Source organism: Lissotriton helveticus, chromosome 1_1 (assembly GCF_964261635.1).
Source record: "Lissotriton helveticus chromosome 1_1, aLisHel1.1, whole genome shotgun sequence".
NCBI lineage: Eukaryota > Metazoa > Chordata > Amphibia > Caudata > Salamandridae > Lissotriton > Lissotriton helveticus.
In genome coordinates, this window is record NC_136057.1 from 1,035,787,731 (window position 1) to 1,035,806,733 (window position 19,003).

Here is a 19,003-nt window from a genome sequence, read left to right on the forward strand (position 1 = left end):
CTCCTGGTCTGATGTGAAGGTACCTGGAGGACAAGAGGAGGGATGGGGAGGGCTTTGAGGATGGTAAAGAGACAGTGAGAGAGGGATGACATTCCGAAAGATGAGACACAGAAAGGGAGGGTGCATGGAGAGACATAGGAATGGGAACAGAGATTGCTTATGGGCATGCAGCAGGAGAGAGACAGAGAGAGAAGTGATTAAATACACCCTGCTAGGGGCATGAAGACAGAGGTGGGGCATCCAGAGTGAGATAGGACATAAAGAAAGATGGGGGCTCTCAGACAAATGGGGCTACAGAAGAAGAGAAAGAGTAAAAGGTGTATGTCCCAACAGCGGCCTGTTCGTATAGGCTGGGGGCCAAGCCCCTCACCATTTTCCAGGCAAGAAGAGTGTCTGTCAGGCTGAACAATGGTCAGCCTTACAGACACTCTTCTTGTTCAGGTCAGGCAGCCAGGCGCTAGACATGTGCTAAATATGCAGGCTCCTGGCCGCCTTAGCACAACTATACTGGTCTCAAGATGTCACAGTCCTGTGGGTGTGATCTCAGCCTGGCAAAGCTCCTCAAAGCCCTCCCCCTTGTAATGAGGGGGAGCGTCACTGACTGCCTTGGATCTGGGTGCTTCAGTTTTGAGCCCTGATGTGCCATAGGCTGAGTGTCAATCACTGACACCTTGTCATAGAGTGGGGTGGTGTCAGCAGTCTCACTGACCTCATCCCACTCTGCTGACTCCACTCACAGGCTGACCTAGGCTCAGCCCCCTCCTGGGACCTATGAGGCTTTCCTCTCGGAGTGCTGCAATGAAGGTAAGTTTTATGTGTGTTTTATGTTTGGTGCATGCGTGTATGTATGAATGTATGTGCAATTAGTAGGCGCCTTGATGCCCTTTGGGCTTAGTAGCGCTATATAAATTTGTTTTCATTTCATTCATTCATTTCATAGTGAGTGTTGTGAATGTGTGTGTGCGTGTGTGAATGCATGGGTGTGAGTGAGTGTGTGTGTGTGGCCCTCTACCCCATCCATGGAAAAATTACCAATCACCACTGGAATGCACAGAATCTCTGGAAACCATTAACAAAGCACTACTTTATGCTCAAAAACCAAAAGCTTTTCACTATTAAAAATTCAGACCTACTGTCTTTTGCAATATTTGTTTCGGAAGTGTGTTGAAGGAGAATGGGTAGATCATTAAACAGCTGTTACCTAAACTAATGCCAATGCGTCCCTGATTAGGGGGAGCCGCATGTATGGCGTGACGCCGGACCTGCCCGAGGGGCTGGGGGCAGTGGCGTATGATGCCACCACCACCAGATAATATTGGCAGCAGCTATTGGCCCGTAAGCACGCCGGGATGGTCGCCTCCGATCCGGTCCAAGTCGGTCCCACCCTTAAAGCGGGTGGCAGACAGGTGAAGAATTCTCTTTTCACTGCTCCTGCTAACAAGATGCGGCTAGTCCCTCCGTCCAGGGTACCAGAATAATGTCTTTTGTCCCGCCCACCATCCCCTTAGGCAGCAGTTGCTTGTGTGTTCATTTTTCTCCTGTTTCAGGTTGCTTAATCTTCTCTTTCAGTCTCCAGGATTTAAGTTGGCATGTTTGTTATTGGCTATTTATGCTCATTTGTATTAACATATTTTTCTTACAGTGGTGTCAGGGTTTTTTGTCGTATTTATTATTGTGTCCTAGGTCTACGGGGGACGTCATGATTGTTGGGACCGTTCCAGTCCATAAAAGGCATCCTTTTACTTGGGATAGGTGAGGACAACGGTCTCAAAGGGCCACCCAGGGGGCGTTTTCAGCAAGTCGGCTAGAGGGTGTGGTAATGCATGCTGTCAACTGGCCCTTACGGCCCATTCAGCATGTGTGCATGGGGGCAAGCTAGCAGCACAGGCCCTTGGAGGGATAATGAGAGGGTTGGGGGTGCCCGAGGTAGGTAACCTGATGGGCCCCGTGAGCAAGATTACTCCAGGGTGGGATGCAAAGGGGGTGGACCCCAACCTCCAAGATAGGGGACCTCACAGGTTGAGCAGTCATGAACTCATTAATAGCCTCAATGCTGGATACGCGGGGACAAGACTAGATATGGTTAGGAATGGTTATGTATTAGAGTCTATGTTAAGGTTAGCCATCCATCAAAATTGTACATAATACAAATTGCACATAATACTGTATGGGGTTTTTGGGGTTTCTGTGTATTAATTTTGTAAAGTGATACTGAGTGATTTTTTTTTAATATGTGATGTTTTTGGGTCTCATAATAACTACCGCTGGGGGTTTACAACCCATAACCCAAAAAGCTTTACAAAAAATTGTTGTGTGCTGTCTTTCTGCAGGGGGATGATGGGGGCACAGGGAGGGAGGACCTGGGGGTTATTTCATGGCAGGTGCAGGGTCTCGGTGATACATGGCCATATCCAGTTTCTACCAAAGGTAATAGACCAGTCTTCCTCCTGCTTCTACCAATCTCCTCATTGCAGTTTAATAGTTCATCCTCTTATAGGAGGGATTCTTCAGCAAGTGAACTTGCATTTTGTTCACAGAGTTGAGTAGGCCCAGACTAAACAGTGCTCTGAAGACAGGTACCAGCAGCCTGTGACGCGTGCTCTCCAGCTTTGGGAGACCCATGGCCATGCGGGGAGCCTTGGTCTACCACCTGGACCCAGTGATCTCGACTGCTTCTTTGGGCTGAATGACTTTCAGGGAAAAGATTTGTGATTTCACCAGGCTCGAGTATAGGTTTTTGTCAGAGAAAAGCACTAGGATGGGCAGTAGGGGGGGTTGAGATCCGGCACACTTTGAACGTCCCTAGAGGACAACATTTCTGGACCGGCTTTGGACAAGAATGGATGAATCTATCTTGGACAGGAGATAGGAGAACTCTATTGCACAGGAAGGGTTGGATTTCTTGCACAGCAAAATGTGGTTCCGTTTTGCATAGGAATGGATACATCTGTTACGCACAGAAAGTTGTGAATTTCTTTTGCACTGTAAGTGTTGGATATATTTTGCATAAGGAAGTGATAGACCTCTTTTGCACAGACAGTGGTGGGTCTTTTTTGCAGAGGAAAGTGTGGTTCTGTTTCTGCATAAGAATTGATAAGACTTTTTTTGCACAGGAAGTTGTGGGTCACTTTTGCACATGAAGTGTTGGGCATATTTTGCACAGGGAGTGGTGGAACATAACATCTTGCACCAGTAGTGTGGACCTGCCTTCTACAAAAAGGAGTGAACCCATCTTGGAAAGGAAGGGAGGGTTCTTGGGCAGGTGCATCAGCTGCACCTTCGACAAACAGAGGTTGCAGCGCTCTTTATTAGGAGAGCGGTGTGGTGTGTTTCTTTGCTCCAGAAAGTGTGTCTCCTTTTTAGCTGGATAGTGCCGGTTTTGACATTAGGGTGAGTTTTTGCACCATGAGTGTCTGACTGTCTCTTTGCCAGTGTGTGTGTGCATGAGTTACATGTATGTGTATGAAGCACCAGTGTACAAGGATGCATGTTGCTTTGCCACAGAACACATTTCTTTCGTGGCTGTGATAGTGCTTACATGTGCTTTTAATCGCTGGGAAACCCCTGCGCTCTCTCACATTACAGAATAAATCTCTCCCTGGGGCCTGGGGCAGAGAGCTGGGTTTCAGACTTGCGTGCTTGGTCGACACAATATTTGTTTAAATGCAGAAATGTGTGTGCATGGCGCGCCTCATGAACAACTATTTATTCCACTTACCTTGGAGCGAAGGGTCCCCGGGCGGGGCGCGAGAACTGTTACTGCCAGCATCTCCCTCTCGTGCATACACTAGTGTGTAAGAGTGTGTGTGTAGCTCTCCGTAGGTGAATGACTTTCCATATGTGCCTGCATTTGTCTCAATAAGGGACTATGTGCATGTATGTGCATTTATAGAAATAATGGTGTGTGTTGCATGTGGGTGCGTAATATCGGTCTCTGTGTCCGAGGGTCAGCAAGCAACCTCTTCGATATTTCGCGTGTGCGCATTTCGTTGTATGTGTGTATGTCCATGTCCATCTGTTCGCAGTACATTTATGTGCTTTATGCCAGGTAACATTTCAAAGAACACTGCATATCAATGCTCTTAACATAGAGCGTCTGCTCCCAGCCACCAGCCATCCCTCCAATCACTCTTTGATCCTATCCTTGCCTTTGACTTTGTACAGTGCTCCACGCTGTACACAGAACATACATAAATACATACAGAGTTCTGTACTGCCATTAGTATGTCCTCACAGTGCTGTCAGAGTTCGGGTATCTTCACACCATGGATTTCGTCACACATCAGGGTCTGTTTTGTCTGAGTTGGATAATTACTAGTATGGGTGTGGTTAATATACTGCTTTCGTGTAGATGTTTGCTTGTACGTGTGTTGTGATGATTCTTCAGTTTGCATAGCCGGAGGTCTTTACCAACCCAGGTATGTCCCTTATTGTGTGCTTTCTCGGTTTGAGTCATTAGACTGGGGTAAGCTTGGGGGTGGCATAGGGTGGCCATGGCTTCCTCAGCTACCATGATAACAAATGCATGGCTTTGTACATTCAAAACTGGCTACAAAAAAAGAGCCCTTGCCTTGCCGTGATGACTGCCCCTCTCTTCCAGGGCACACAAACTACACCGTCCCTTTCTGGGCCTGGCTTTGTCACCCAATCTCGCTTGCCACTCCGTGTGCCTTGCTAAAAAACACAGAATATTTCCATCCCCAACCAGAGAGCCCCTTCTTTGCAGGCACCCCACCTTCCATATCCTTCAATACCCTACCTCCACCCATAACCCATCATTGGGAAATGCACTAACCATGTTCACCTTTCGGTCTTGCCTGGCTTATGGACTCTCTATCCTTGCCTTGCCACACAGCCCCCGCCCCTCCACCACCTGGATACGCAGGGGCCCTCTGCAACTCAGTGGATCCTTCATCGACACACAAATGATTCCACCACTCCCTTGGTTGTGTCTCGGCACGTGCATTCTGTTAACACTCCCCACCCCATACCTTGGTACACTCCGCTCCCTGGCCCGCCATTGGTGTACAGATATTGGCACCACTTTCTGGACTCAACTTTAACACACCACTTCTATTGGCTGTCTTTAGACCTGCAGATTCTGCCGCCACTCCCTGAGCCCTGTCTTGGCACACATATTCTGCCACCATTCATTTGGCCATGCCTTGGCACATAGATTTTTCCGTACCATTGAAGACCCTGCCAACGCAATCTTTCCATTGCTGAGATGGTTCGTCAAGTGCCGTGCTACAGGGGCAGCCAAAAAATACAAATGTACCAACCTAAATTGGTCTTATGCCAACTCAGTAACACGAAGTGGATGTTCGGCATGCAGGAAAGAACTGGTAGCCACTCGTAAAAAGCAGAGCTGAGCGTGTCTTCTGGTGGCGCAGATGCTATTCATGGATATCAAGTATGTGTATACAAGCATAACAGCTGCTTCGCTGGCAAGTTCTATGGTGCCCCTGGAACCACCCTAGCAGTTCCCGGTGACAGGCTTAACGAATGCAGTGGTAGCAGGGTCGGAATGGTAAAACGGGCAATGGCAGAGGGGCCGGTATCCGAGTTCCAGCTGTGGGCTGCTTTTTATGGGCAACCTGGGTGGGCCAATTTATGCTATGTCTGGTGTGTTTAGATGTCGCCAGCGGCCCAGTGGGTACCTGAGTGGCCTTTCTGGAGGCAGATGGCGCCCATTACCTCTCTTTTATCAACGGCAGAGCTGTCACTCCCTTTATCTAGCTGGGATGGCCCATTAATGTATGCATATTGAGCGGGGGCAGGGGGCCTGACCAAAAGTGGCCTCACTTGTTCTCAGGTGTGTTTCACCTGTGTGAACTAATCCGTGCATTGTTTTGCGGAAAGGCAATATGCAAATTTGGGCCACTTTTTTTTAGTGTGCCCGGGACGATTTTCAATCCCAATCCAACCCTGAATGGTAAGAACCGGACGTGAACAGAGTGGGGTCCACGAACCCTGTATACTTCCTGTAGCCTCCCTCCCTGACCCTCCCCGTACCTCTGAGCAGCAAACAGGAGGCCATAGAGGGGCTACAAGTTAGGCAAGGGATACCCGGATGTTATCAGATGTGAAAGGGTATATGATATTACATCTGCTGCCCCTGGCACTCTGGTGAACCAAAAGCCATGGTGTTATTTCACGGTGACTGAGAGTTAAGGAGCTGAACAAGTTTCGATGAATAAACAAAGAGCACAGCGTTCAGGGACTTGGGTTAATTATAGACAGGCTCTCCCAGGGGAAGAGTTACAGACTTGCAGAGGAGGCCCTTGCTAAAAGACCAGTGGTAAAGGGACACTAGGACCGTTGTGAATACAACATTATCACACGAACTTTGGACTTCTTCGAACTGGCTGCATTGAAGAATTCTTGCAACTGCTGCCTTTGCTGATAACTTCCCAAATATATTGCCTGCACTGCAGTCTTCCTGCAATTTCTGTCTTAAGTGAGGAATTCCTCTAACTACTGCCTGCACTGAGGAATTTCTGGTGCGCTGAGAAATTCCTTTAGCTACTTCCTTCATTGAGGTTTTACACTCCAAAGTACTGCCGGCACTGAAGATTTCCTGTAACTTCGCCTTCGCTGGGCCTACACCGATCACTTCTTAAAATACTGCGGCACTGAGGTCTTGGCTTCTTAGAACTACTACCACTTCTTCTAGGTCCGACTTCCTGGAGCTACTCCCTCCTCTGAAGACTTACTTGAAGCACATCATAGATTCGCCTACTCTGTATACTTTCTGATACTACCACCTGCATTGAGGATTTCTTGGAATTTCTCATGCCTACACTGAGGGTTTCTTGAAACTTTTGTCTGCAGTAAGGACTGCCTGAAACTTGGTGGCACGGAACAAGACCTGGTACTACCACTGTCCACACTGATGAGGCCGTGCGCTTACCGCCTGCACTAATGTCTTCTTAGAAATACTAACTTCCTAGACTTACTGCCTACTGTGATAACACCTTTCAACTACTGCCTCCAGCAAAGCCTTCCTGGAGCTACAGCCTGCATTGAGGAGATACTGCAACCGCTGTCCTCATGTAGGACATCCTGAAACTACTGCCTGCTCTGAGGACTTCCTAGAACTATTGCCCATACAGAGGACATCCTGTTATTGTGGCCAAACTATGGGCATCCTGTTACTACTTCCCTTCTCCAATTAAAGCACTTACGGCTCCCACTTTTTAAGTGTATCATATTAGAAAATCCTGAACATATATGGCTTAGGGCCTGTAGGGCCTATCTTGGACACCACTGGAAGCCTTTTTGACAGCACTAAAGTCCTTAGGTGCAAAACAGTTGTAGGTGAAGGATAGTTTGGCTGTGCTAGTCTGGTTCGCTCAGGCAGAGATACAGAAGTAGGACCTCAAAGATTGAGCTGAGCGAAGAGCTTGCCAGAAAGATTTATTTGTCGAAGGAGGGCTGGGTGTACAGACGTGGAGGGTTTCTTCCTAACAAAACATTGCAATTTAATTCAGGCATGATAAGGAGTCCGCACGTCTGATTAGGGCCTGATTTAAACTTTGGCTGAAAAGATACTCCACCACTACAAAAGGACATGGCAGCAGTGGTCGTGAAATTCTGCGCAGCAGCGCAGTGAATGAAGCGTCCAGTACTCCTCTTGTGATAGCAGTATGAGACACTCTGCCACAAACATGACAGATATACCGTCTGCTGCATTACAACTAGTATAGGATATAATGCACTTGTAATACATCGGTCAGGATATCCGTCACATTTGTGACGGATTATCCCATTCGCAAAACTCTAAAACAGGGCCTATGAAACAGAAAGTTGCCAATTGGAAGGGTATGAATGCAGTGGTAAAACAAGCTATGACATAAGAAATATTAATTTTAATAAATTACTTTCCATTTTTAGTACAGCAGTTTCAAATGTAGTGTATTTCCTCTCTGTTTTCTACCAGAACAGTATCACATACTGCTGTAAGTTTACCATGGAGACAGGAGAGGACAAGAGCTTCTTGTAAGCCGGCTAAAAAAGAAGGGGTCGTGAAAGTACAGCCCACAAAATCATATACTTACCGTCTTCGTAAGCTGTGTACTGAACACGATATGTCCCATCACCATTATCTGTGATGAAGCTCTCCGTCTTGGAACCTGAAGGGTTGATGACACGGGCTTTGACATGGCTGCCCCCTGTTTTAGTGAGAGAGCGGGCATCCACAGTGAACTCTGTAGTGACCTCACGAAGAACACCTGGGGAGAAAAAAAAGAGAACAACTGAATCATACCAATATCATATGCTTTCCAGGGTAGCCATTCCGTATCCCACCTCCCTAGTCACTTCAGACTGTGACCATGTGTGGTCCATTAATATCATTTCAAACCTCATCTCTTATGGCTTCTGAAAATGTCAACATGTGCCATCAAATAGATCTCTAACCTCAAATCCCATGTGATTTAAGAACAATGACAAGAAAGTTCCATTAAAGGGGTTTCCACTACTGCCTGTGGAGTGACTTTAGAATCTGATTACATGTGATCCAAAAAGACATTTCCAATCCAACTCTTCAGTTACATCAGATCCACACAGCATGTCCTCATCAAAAGTTACTTCTAACCCCAACTCTTTAGTGGCTTCAGAACTTGTCCGTAAGTGAGCCACCAAGTTCACATCCCACACTATCTCTTACTGGACTTCACAATCTCCCCTGTATGCATGTCTAAGAAATTGCATTTTGGTGTTTCTCTGGTTTGCTTCTACATTTTCTAAAGGGATTCAAAATTGTATTTCATGCCTCATATTGCATTATACATTTTCCACCAAACAAAAATACTAGCAAGTCAAAATGTGGGATATCCTTTATACAACACATTCATAGAAAATCTTGCAAAGAACTAGTTATTACAATTAAAAAGGCAGAAGACTGTGAAACAAACTACATGTGTTTTCTCTCATAGGGATTGTGTTTATTTCAATCAACACAAGAAGAGATCCCATTTTCAGAACAAGATATGCGAAAGACCTAACTAAGGGGCCTATTAGGATGGCGGACGGACCTGCGTCCGTCCGCCACCCCGAGGTGGAGGGACCGTCCGCAGGGGCAGCGGCGGTCCCTCCGGTGCAATTAGGATGTGACCGCCACCCTGGCGGTCACATCTCGTATCTTTAACCTTGCGGCGGGTGCTGCTTGAAGCAGCACCCGCCGCAAGGTTAAAAATGCATTTTTTACATTTACATGCACAAAGCGGCAGGCACCGCGCGGCGCCTGCCACTTTGTGCATGTAAAGCTGGGGGGTACCATAGGTACCCCCCATGTGCACCCCCCACCCCCCGACACCCTGGGGGCCCGCACGGGCCCCCAAACACCAAAGACCACAGGCTTTTCCACGGCGGAAAAGCCGCCGTGGAAAAGCATGTTTCAATGCACATCGTAATTTGGCTGACGGTGTCTTGCAGACACCGCCACCAAATAGCCCTCCACACCCCGGAGATCAGAGGCGGACGGACCTGCCGTCCGCCGCTGGTCCAACCGAAATCCCACCGCCATCCTAATCTGGCGGTGGGTGTTTTCTGTGGCGGCAGCGGTGAATCCACATCCTCCGGGCCGGCGGTGGCTTCCGCCGGCCCAGAGGATGCGGATTCTACGCCATCCTAATCGGCCCCATAGTGATTTCATTGCAATCTCTATTGGAGCTGGCCACCCTCAATCACTTGGATTTCCTAGTCTCGGCCTTCTTTCTCAGTAATGACCAGATGCCTCCATCTTGTTTCCAAAACACCTACCCTGTCCTCTTCACAGTCCCCCACTCAAGCGCTCATCCACGCTGTGATTAAGTGATACAAGAGTGCTTAGGTACTAAGGAGCAGAGTTTAATTCCCACTCCCTTCTGTGGGGCAGCAATTACTCCTGAACTACGAATGCTCATGCCCAACACCCTACAGTAAAAAAGGAACCATAATTATTATAGCACTCATGTAATATGATCGCCTTTATCATTGTGCCCAATCCACAGCAGTGATGTAGTAACCAGTGCTAACCTTATGTACACAGATGCCCACTTCAATCATATACTCTCATCTCTACAACTCAACACACTTTGTTCAACGCAGAAACACTCAGCGTAACCATTGCCTCCAAGAACTGTGCGCTGTCGCCCTTTCCATTTCTTTCATATTTAATTTATTACCCCCAATGTCCCTCAATCATAAAATCTCATGACTGTAGGTATGGGAGGATCACCAATGACACTAACCTGGATGGTTGTGACCTGCACCAGCAGTGGTACAGAAGCCAGTACTTTAATGATGTGTGCATCAAGACCCCGCTGCATCGTGCAGCCCCTTCCCTGGTGCAGAACTAGAGTATTAAGACCCTGGATAATCATATCCCACCCCCACTGTGGTGCAGGAATAGACTTTATGCGAATGTAGCAGGACTAAGAATCAGTGTGCCCAATCTTCTGCTCCAACCTTCTGCTGTGGTGCAAGAACTACCATGGGTCTAACATACTTGGAAACTCTGGATTGTTGCGTCTAAGTCGTGCTGTTGTGCAGGATTCAGTAATATAATAACATACTAGAGCTCCTTGGGTTGTGGTGCCCAATCCATGTTGCGGTGTGGTTTGTTATGCCCAGCACACCAAAGTACTTGTGCCCCCAGGTTATTTCCCAGGCCCTCCTGCGGTGCAGGAATTATCACGATACTCCTGAACTAAGGTGTCCGGATACACATGCCCAACGCCCTGCTGTGCTAAAGGAACTATTATTACTAAACTCATGGACCCTCATTGCCTTGATAATTGTGTCCAATCTGCTGCAGTGACAAAGGAACTAGCACAATATAATTTAATTGGATTTCCTCTATTATCATGTCCGGTTCCCAGCAGTGCTCTAGGAACCAGAGCAATGCTATAGCAGTAGAATGTTCACAATCCTCTTATCCAGTCACTTTCTGTGAAATAGGAACAAACACTGCACTAAATTAATGCGATGCACTCGATCGTCATGTCTGATCCCCTGCAGTGGACACGACCCAGCCTAAATATTAGTGTAGCACAACACCTTTGATCAGAAACCCTGATCAACTCACGGCTTTTGCCTCCCTCTGATGACCTACTCACCCCACCATGTAACCTGTGTCCTTGTCAAGTGTAATTGTAATGTAAACTGTCCATGTTATCCCTCCATCCCTTCTGTACCCGGCACCCCGCTCCCTCGCTATTGATGGTATACTCTTATTATTTCATGCCTTTTGTACAACTCTACGACTCTGTAAAGCACTCTGATACCCTAACGGGTCAAGTTTGCGCTCTATAAAACACAAAAATAAATAAATAAAATGATCATGTCCAATCCCCCAATGTGCTATAGGAACCAAACCTATATGGATATTGTCGAGTGCATTTGATCTTCATGTCCCATTCTCCATTGGGGAGAAAGAGCCAATGCTATTTTGAGGTATTACAATGATGACCTGCTTTTGGAGGCTAATCCTGAAGTTTACTGCTCAATTGGTTAGAAAAATCCACCTGTCTGAGCTACTTTCTACTAAATTGAAACTAACTTGTCTTAATAAGTCGTCACTAACTTTTCTAATGTTTTGAACCATAAGGTGTCTACTACTTTCACAACCATAACTTAGAATTGACTATAACCTGATTCATAAAGAAAACTCAGCTGAAAGAAATTGCACCAGGTGAATATTGTGATATGTTCCTCATTTTCAAAAATGGTGCTCAAAGTGTGCATACAGCAAAATGGTATGCTTATCAAACGGTGATCTAAATGCTCACAACCCGTGCACAAACTGCTCTTGGGTATATACCGCATCAGAATATCAGTCAGAAACTAGCATAAATGAGGCACATGATGAAAACCGACACATTACAGTAAATATTCTTATTTTATTGATATTATTGCTAATAATCATTGACAATTGTCATCATTACACTTTGTTTTGTTATCATTGTTTTCATGTGTGATTGACTGATATGGTAAGTGCGGCCTTTGGGGTCTAACGCCACAGTGGTGTCAGGCACATTCCTGCATGCTGCCCTACAAATGCACTTCTTCGGTCTCCTTTGGAATTAGCTCTGTTCAAGATAGAGAGAAATTGGTGCACACTCTTTGCTCCACTGTTGGGACTCAACAAAGATTTTTTGAGCTGTCGTAGGCTACATGAGTGTCATGAGCTCTAATGCAAGGAAGGAAAATATGCCGCCCCCCTTCCGGTTGGGGAGTGAAAGGCAGTCATAACTCAGATGCAGTGTCTCTCACACCCCTGAAGCCAAAGCCACTCCATTTGCTACACCAATGATAGCTGTGGCCCTGGAGCTGTTTCTAATCTGTGTCTGTGTTCCTTATCTGTGTCTGTGTTCCTTAACTGACTTGCCCTCATTTGGCTAATCACATCTTGATTATGCAAACACTGTCATTCACTTGTAATGCTGCCTTCTTTGGCCAGACTTGCTCAGCTCAAGCATTAACAGATCCAGGATGGCATCTTTGTGAATAGTGTGAATGTTGTGCATGCACAACTTGCACAACTTCCCCCAGGCTTCATTACTACCCGCACATACAACACACAGCCACAAAGAAATAGCATCGTTACCTCGTGGTTCTACGCCTGGCCCAAAGACTTTCACTCCGCTGGTGTCAACAGCAGGGTCCACATTAACCCGGACTGGGAATTTTGGCACTGCGTGTCCGCCATATTTGATGGTGATGGTGTACATGCCAGGGAAGGCCGGGATATAGGTGATGCTGTAGGTTCCGTCACTATTATTCTGTATCAAGACCTCTGCCTTGGCACCAGAATCTGAAATGATCTCTATGGTGAGTTCGGCCTCCCCCGCCTTGGAGCAGTCCACTGTGAACGTGGCGGTTTCCCCCGCCTTGCCATACTCCAGGCCGGGCCCACTGACCGTTACTTTGCTGGGGTCGAAGACCGGCTTGATGTCTGCCTTGAAGGGCGAGCCTGGGATGTGGACTTCGGCGAATAGGATGTTGATGGCATACTCTCCGGACTCTGTTGGTAGGTAGGACACCGAGCAGGAGCCGTCGCCATTGTCCTGGCACTCTATCTTGGCCTCACAAGGTCCCTCTACTGTCAGGCCTAAACCTCCAGTGCCGGCGCCTTTGGTATCGATGGCAAAAGGTGCTGGTTTACCCACAAATCCGCCTTTCAGTCCTGGGCCGTAAGCACGCACCTGTGAAGAAATCAGAAACAAATAATGAATGATGGCACAATATGTGACCCAGGAATCTTTCAGTGTTCTGCCGTGTACACTCTGGTCTCTTCAGTCCTGTGTTATATTTTGCATGTGCTTAGTTCAGTTTTTACACACTTACGTTAGACATGTGTATACTGCAGTCTTGTACCTTTTTCCTGTTGAGTGCGTCACACCAGTGCATCCTCAGGCTATACCATGACTATATGATAATTAAATCACGCACGTAATCATTAGATGCTAAGGGCCTTATTACGAGTTTGGCGGTCCAATGGACCGCCGAACCTGTGGTGGCGGTCCGCGGACCGCCAGACTGGCGATCAGCCCGCCACATTAGGAGTCTGGAGGTTGGACCGCCACAGGACCACTGCTGCTGTCAGAGATCCATGATCTCTAGTGGTGGTGCAGTGGTCTGAGGCCCCTAATATGCGGTCTGAGGCCCCTAATATGCTAGTGGTGCCGCTGCGGCACTGCTAAGCATATTAGGAGTTTCCTCACTGCCGCACTTTTCATGGCGGTGCGACCGCCAAGAAAAGTGTGGTGGTGAGGAAACAAAGGAGGATCGTGGATCCCTGCGGCAGCAGTGGTCTTGTGGGGGTCCAACCGCCACAGTTCTAATGCGGCAGGCAGACCGCCACTCTGGCGGTCCTTGTACCCCCACCACGGGCTTGGCGGACCATTGGTTCGAACTTGTAATGAGGCCCCAAGTCTCAACTTTTAATCCCCTACCGCTCGCAGCAGCACCCACACAAGGGTTGCCTTCTCCGTGTCCCTTTCTTCCATGGTTCCCACAGGGGGCTGTCCTTCCTTCCCCCTTTTTCACAAACCCTCAGGTGAAGTAGTGTTGGTGATATGTCCTCTTTCTCTCTGAAGGGGGAGATGTCATATCGTGAGGTCGTCACAGGAACTCGAGGCTCACAAATGAGGTCCCCCTACACCCGTTCCTCTGAGGCCCTTTAAGAGGCCTATGAAAATGGTAAATGTGCACTAGCGTCATTCACTCCTGAACAGGTGAAAACGGAGACGAGGCGCTCTCCTCAGGGCCCCCTTGGCCTTCCAAGAGTGCCAGTGACGAGATGCAGCGCTCCCCTCCCCCACAAGCCATCGGGCTTCATACGGAGGTGTCACTGACAGGACACATGTTACAAGGCCTGGAAAATTCTGGTAACCCGCCCCATGCCCCCGGACGGGGTTTCCCCGCAGAAGAACAGATCCGGTTTCCTCTTGGAGCGGCCGGGCCTGCACTACTTATTTGTAACCGACCCCCGGGGACAGCACTAATACATCAGAGCAATGTTGATTGGGGCCCTCCGTGAATGTTCTGTTTAAGTCCAGCTGATCCCTCCCAGCCCCCAACAACACACCCAAGCCAACTCCTTCACAAGAAAAATCTGTAAAAATGAAAAACACATGGCAGCGGAGACCAGAGGGGGAGGAGATGGAGAGAGGGAAGAGGGTCTAAAGAAAGTGTGAAGAGAGAGAAAGACAGAGAGAGGTGTAAGAAGGAAGAAAAAGAGTGGGAAAGAGGGAAAGTGGTGAGTGTGAGTGAACTGTCAGGTGGAGGAAGACGGAAGGAAGCTAGAAAGGTGGGAAAGAGCAGGCGGGGAAGGGAAGGATGGAAAAGAAGCCTGGCACGTAGGGAGGGAAAAGGAAGAAAGAAAAAACGGGAGAGGAAAAGAAGGAAGGGGGAGTGGGAGGAAGCAAGGAAGGAAAGAAGAAAGGAGGGAGAGAGTTGGTGGTGAGAGAAGGTTTGAAGAAAAGTCGGCAGGGGAGAGAAAGGAAGATGAGATACGAGAATGATCCAAAAATGGGAGGACGTGGAAGGGAGAGGGAGGAAGTGGGAACTTTGGAGGCACATGAAGAAATAGGTAGAATGAAACAAATGGTGGGAAAGAAGCAAATAAGAGTATTTCAAACGAAGGGGCACAGGCGAGTTAATGATTGGAGGAGAGAAAACATAAAGACTTTTCCTATATGTGCTATTCCTCCCTGGATAGACACTAAGGGAGGTGGAGGGGCCACTCTGATACAATGCAAAAAGAACAAATGATGGACGGAATGCTGAACAAGTCAAACATTCACACCCAGTCACAGGTCTAGGTTTAATTTTTGCTCACCACGCCACCTAAGTTTGGAATTAGTCATATGCAAATCAGTCTTTACCCTGTTCCCCATGGGAACAGTCCAGCCCAAACTGCCAAGCCAAATCAAATCGAACATTCACTTCCAGTCCCAGATCTGGGTTTAATCCATTTTTTTTGCTCACCACACCACCTCAGTTTGTTCCCAGCCTTTGCACTAGGGAGGAAAATTTGACATTATTCAGCATTCCGTCCATCTTTTGTTTTTTTTGCGGTTGTCACTGTAAGTGGGAGGGTATGCCCTTATGTGGGTCCCCCCATGCTCACCATGCCACTGGAGTCAAGGTATCCTGGCTGATGAGGGGTGATACCCGAAACCAGTCTAGGATGCTTGTTTCCTGTTCGGTGAGTACCTGGCCTAGCAGTTCGGGCTGGACTGTTCCCATTGGGAGCAGAGTCAAGACTGATTTGCATATGGCTGGGCCCAACCTGGAATGGCGAATTGAGCCAAAAAGCGATGGATTTAGGCCCAGAACTCTGTACTGGGAGTATGTGTTTGTCATTGTTCAGCATTCCATCCATAATTTGTTGTTTTTGCACTCAAATACAATGGGCAGGAAATCCTTGAGCTCTTGTCTGTGAGTAGCAGAATCAGTGGATGAATGGATGGATGAATGAACTCTATTTAGAGAAGCAGGAAACCTCAATTCGAGAAAAGCACCGGAGCCTTTCCTGGTACCACATACCTTTGAAGGATCCGGCGGCATGACAGCTTCCACAGTGAAGGGGCTGCTGGGAATGGGGTTTCCATCATAGGTGATGTCCACTTTGTAGGGTCCTTCTTCAGGGGGCATGTACTTGACTGTGTGGATGCCGTTGCTGGTGCCCGTCTCCACTTTGCAAGGGATGGGCCGGCGGGATGGGGAGGTGATCTTGACGTCGAGCTGGCCTTGCCCTCCAGCGCCTTGGGTGTCGATGGTAAACTCCTGGTCCTTACCTACATCCACCTCTGGAGCAATGGAGAGAGGAGAGGGTTAACAAGGCGTAGGAAGCAGGTGGCAAGAGCGCAAAACTGTGCTAGTATGTAAACCCAGAGCCATCACTGGCAGAGCTCCACACTGAGTGAACAACAGGGGGGAGTGTCTAATATTGGCTGACAGAGCTCTCCAGCGACTCAAGGATGGAGACCTTGTGGCAGAACTCACCAGTGACTTACAGAGACCCTGAGCCATGACCTGCAGCGCTCCACACTCGCTGTAGAGTGAGGCTTCCATTCCCTTGCAGAGCAAGCTTATCCTTTGACAGACAGAGACATTCCAATCAATGGATGACAACAAAGAGTGTCAGACCTCCCTGTTGGACTCTCAGAGAGAGACCTCATGCAACGTCTGCCAGAGCTTTGTGCTCCCCACAGACTGCGACCTCAACCCGTGTCTGACAGTGTTGGGCGCTCATAGACTGAGACCTATGTAATGCGGGTCAGAACTTTGTACTCACCCATTGACAAAGACCACATGCAATGTGTGTGGAAACCTCTAACTCACTCACAGAGTCCCCATGCCTTGTCTGAGAGACTTCTCACTCAAACACAGAGCCACGTGCCTTGTCTGAGAGACTTCCCACTCACTCACAGAGCCCTGTGTCTTGGCTGAGAGACTTCCCACTCACTCACAGAGTCCTGTGCCTTGTCTGAGAGACTTCCCACTCACTCACAGAGCCCCCGTGCCTTGTCTGAGAGACTTACCACTCACTTACAGACCCTCATGCCTTGTCTGAGAGACTTACCACTCACTGAGTCCCCGTGTCTTGGCTGAGAGACTTCCCACTCACTCACAGAGCCCTGTGTCTTGGCTGAGAGACTTCCCACTCAAACACAGAGCCACGTGCCTTGTCTGAGAGACTTCCCACTCGCTCACAAAGCCCCCGTGCCTTGTCTGAGAGACTTCCCACTCACTCACAGAGCCCTGTGTCTTGGCTGAGAGACTTCCCACTCAAACACAGAGCCACGTGCCTTGTCTGAGAGACTTCCCACTCGCTCACAAAGCCCCCGTGCCTTGTCTGAGAGACTTCCCACTCACTCACAGAGCCCCCGTGCCTTGTCTGAGAGACTTCCCACTCACTCACAGAGCCCCCGTGCCTTGTCTGAGAGACTTCCCACTCACTCACAGAGCCCTGTGTCTTGGCTGAGAGACTTCCCACTCAAACACAGAGCCACGTGCCTTGTCTGAGAGACTTCCCACTCGCTCACAAAGCCCCCGTGCCTTGTCTGAGAGACTTCCCACTCACTCACAGAGCCCCCGTGCCTTGTCTGAGAGACTTCCCATTCACTCACAGAGCCCCCGTGCCTTGTCTGAGAGACTTCCGACTCACTCACAGAGCCCTGTGCCTTGTCTGAGAGACTTCCCACTCACTCACAGAGCCCCCGTGCCTTGTCTGAGAGACTTCCCACTCACTCACAGAGCCCCCATGCCTTGTCTGAGAGACTTCCCACTCACTCACAGAGCCCTGTGCCTTGTCTGAGAGACTTCCCTCTCACTCACAGAGCCCCCATGCCTTGTCTGAGAGACTTACCACTCACTCACAGAGCCACGTGCCTTGTCTGAGAGACTTCCGACTCACTCACCGAGCCCACGTGCCTTGTCTGAGAGTCTTACCACTCACTCACAGAGCCACGTGCCTTGTCTGAGAGACTTCCCAATCACAGTCAGAGCTCCCATGCCTTGTCTGAGAGACTTCCCAATCACAGTCAGAGCTCCCATGCCTTGTCTGAGAGACTTACCACTCACTCACAGAGACACATGGCTTGTCTGAGAGACTTCCCACTCACTCACAGAGCCACGTGCTTTGTCTGAGAGACGTATCACTCACTCACAGAGCCCCTGTGCCTTGTCTGAGAGACTTACCACTCACTCACAGAGCCCCCGTGCCTTGTCTGAGAGACTTCACACTCACTCACAGAGCCCCTGTGCCTTGTCTGAGAGACTTCCCACTCACTCACAGAGCCCTGTGCCTTGTCTGAGAGACTTCCCACTCACTCACATAGCCCCCGTGCCTTGTCTGAGAGACTACCCACTCACTCACAGAGCCCCCGTGCCTTGTCTGAGAGACTTCCCACTCACTCACAGAGCCACGTGCCTTGTCTGGGAGACTTCCCACTCACTCACAGTCCCAGTGCCTTGTCTGAGAGACTTCCCACTCACTCACAGAGGCACGTGCCTTGTCTGAGAGACTTCCCACTCGCTCACAAAGCCCCCGTGCCTTGTCTGAGAGACTTCCCACTCACTCACAGAGCCCCCGTGCCTTGTCTGAGAGACTTCCCATTCACTCACAGAGCCCCCGTGCCTTGTCTGAGAGACTTCCGACTCACTCACAGAGCCCTGTGCCTTGTCTGAGAGACTTCCCACTCACTCACAGAGCCCTGTGCCTTGTCTGAGAGACTTCCCACTCAAACACAGAGCCACGTGCCTTGTCTGGGAGACTTCCCACTCACTCACAGTCCCAGTGCCTTGTCTGAGAGACTTCCCACTCACTCACAGAGGCACGTGCCTTGTCTGAGAGACTTCCCACTCACTCACAGAGCCACGTGCCTTGTCTGGGAGACTTCCCACTCACTCACAGTCCCAGTGCCTTGTCTGAGAGACTTCCCACTCACTCACAGAGGCACGTGCCTTGTCTGAGAGACTTCCCACTCGCTCACAAAGCCCCCGTGCC

At 48.9% G+C, this 19,003-nt stretch overlaps 1 protein-coding gene and 1 long non-coding RNA gene across 5 annotated transcripts in view; one reads left to right on the forward strand and one right to left on the reverse strand.

The window, feature by feature from the left end:
• Positions 1–19,003, forward strand: part of LOC144820216 (uncharacterized) — a 159,430-nt gene that overhangs the window by 125,414 nt on the left and 15,013 nt on the right. The window lies entirely within an intron of this gene.
• Positions 1–19,003, reverse strand: part of FLNC (filamin C) — a 201,131-nt gene that overhangs the window by 64,958 nt on the left and 117,170 nt on the right. For all 4 annotated transcript variants that reach the window (XM_078677798.1, XM_078677808.1, XM_078677804.1 and 1 more), the window contains 3 exons: positions 16,039–16,301; positions 12,593–13,190; positions 8,061–8,234 (listed from right to left, as the gene is read on the reverse strand). In XM_078677798.1, the coding sequence (XP_078533924.1) occupies positions 8,061–8,234; positions 12,593–13,190; positions 16,039–16,301 (1,035 nt within the window). The remainder of the gene's footprint in view (positions 1–8,060; positions 8,235–12,592; positions 13,191–16,038; positions 16,302–19,003) is intronic.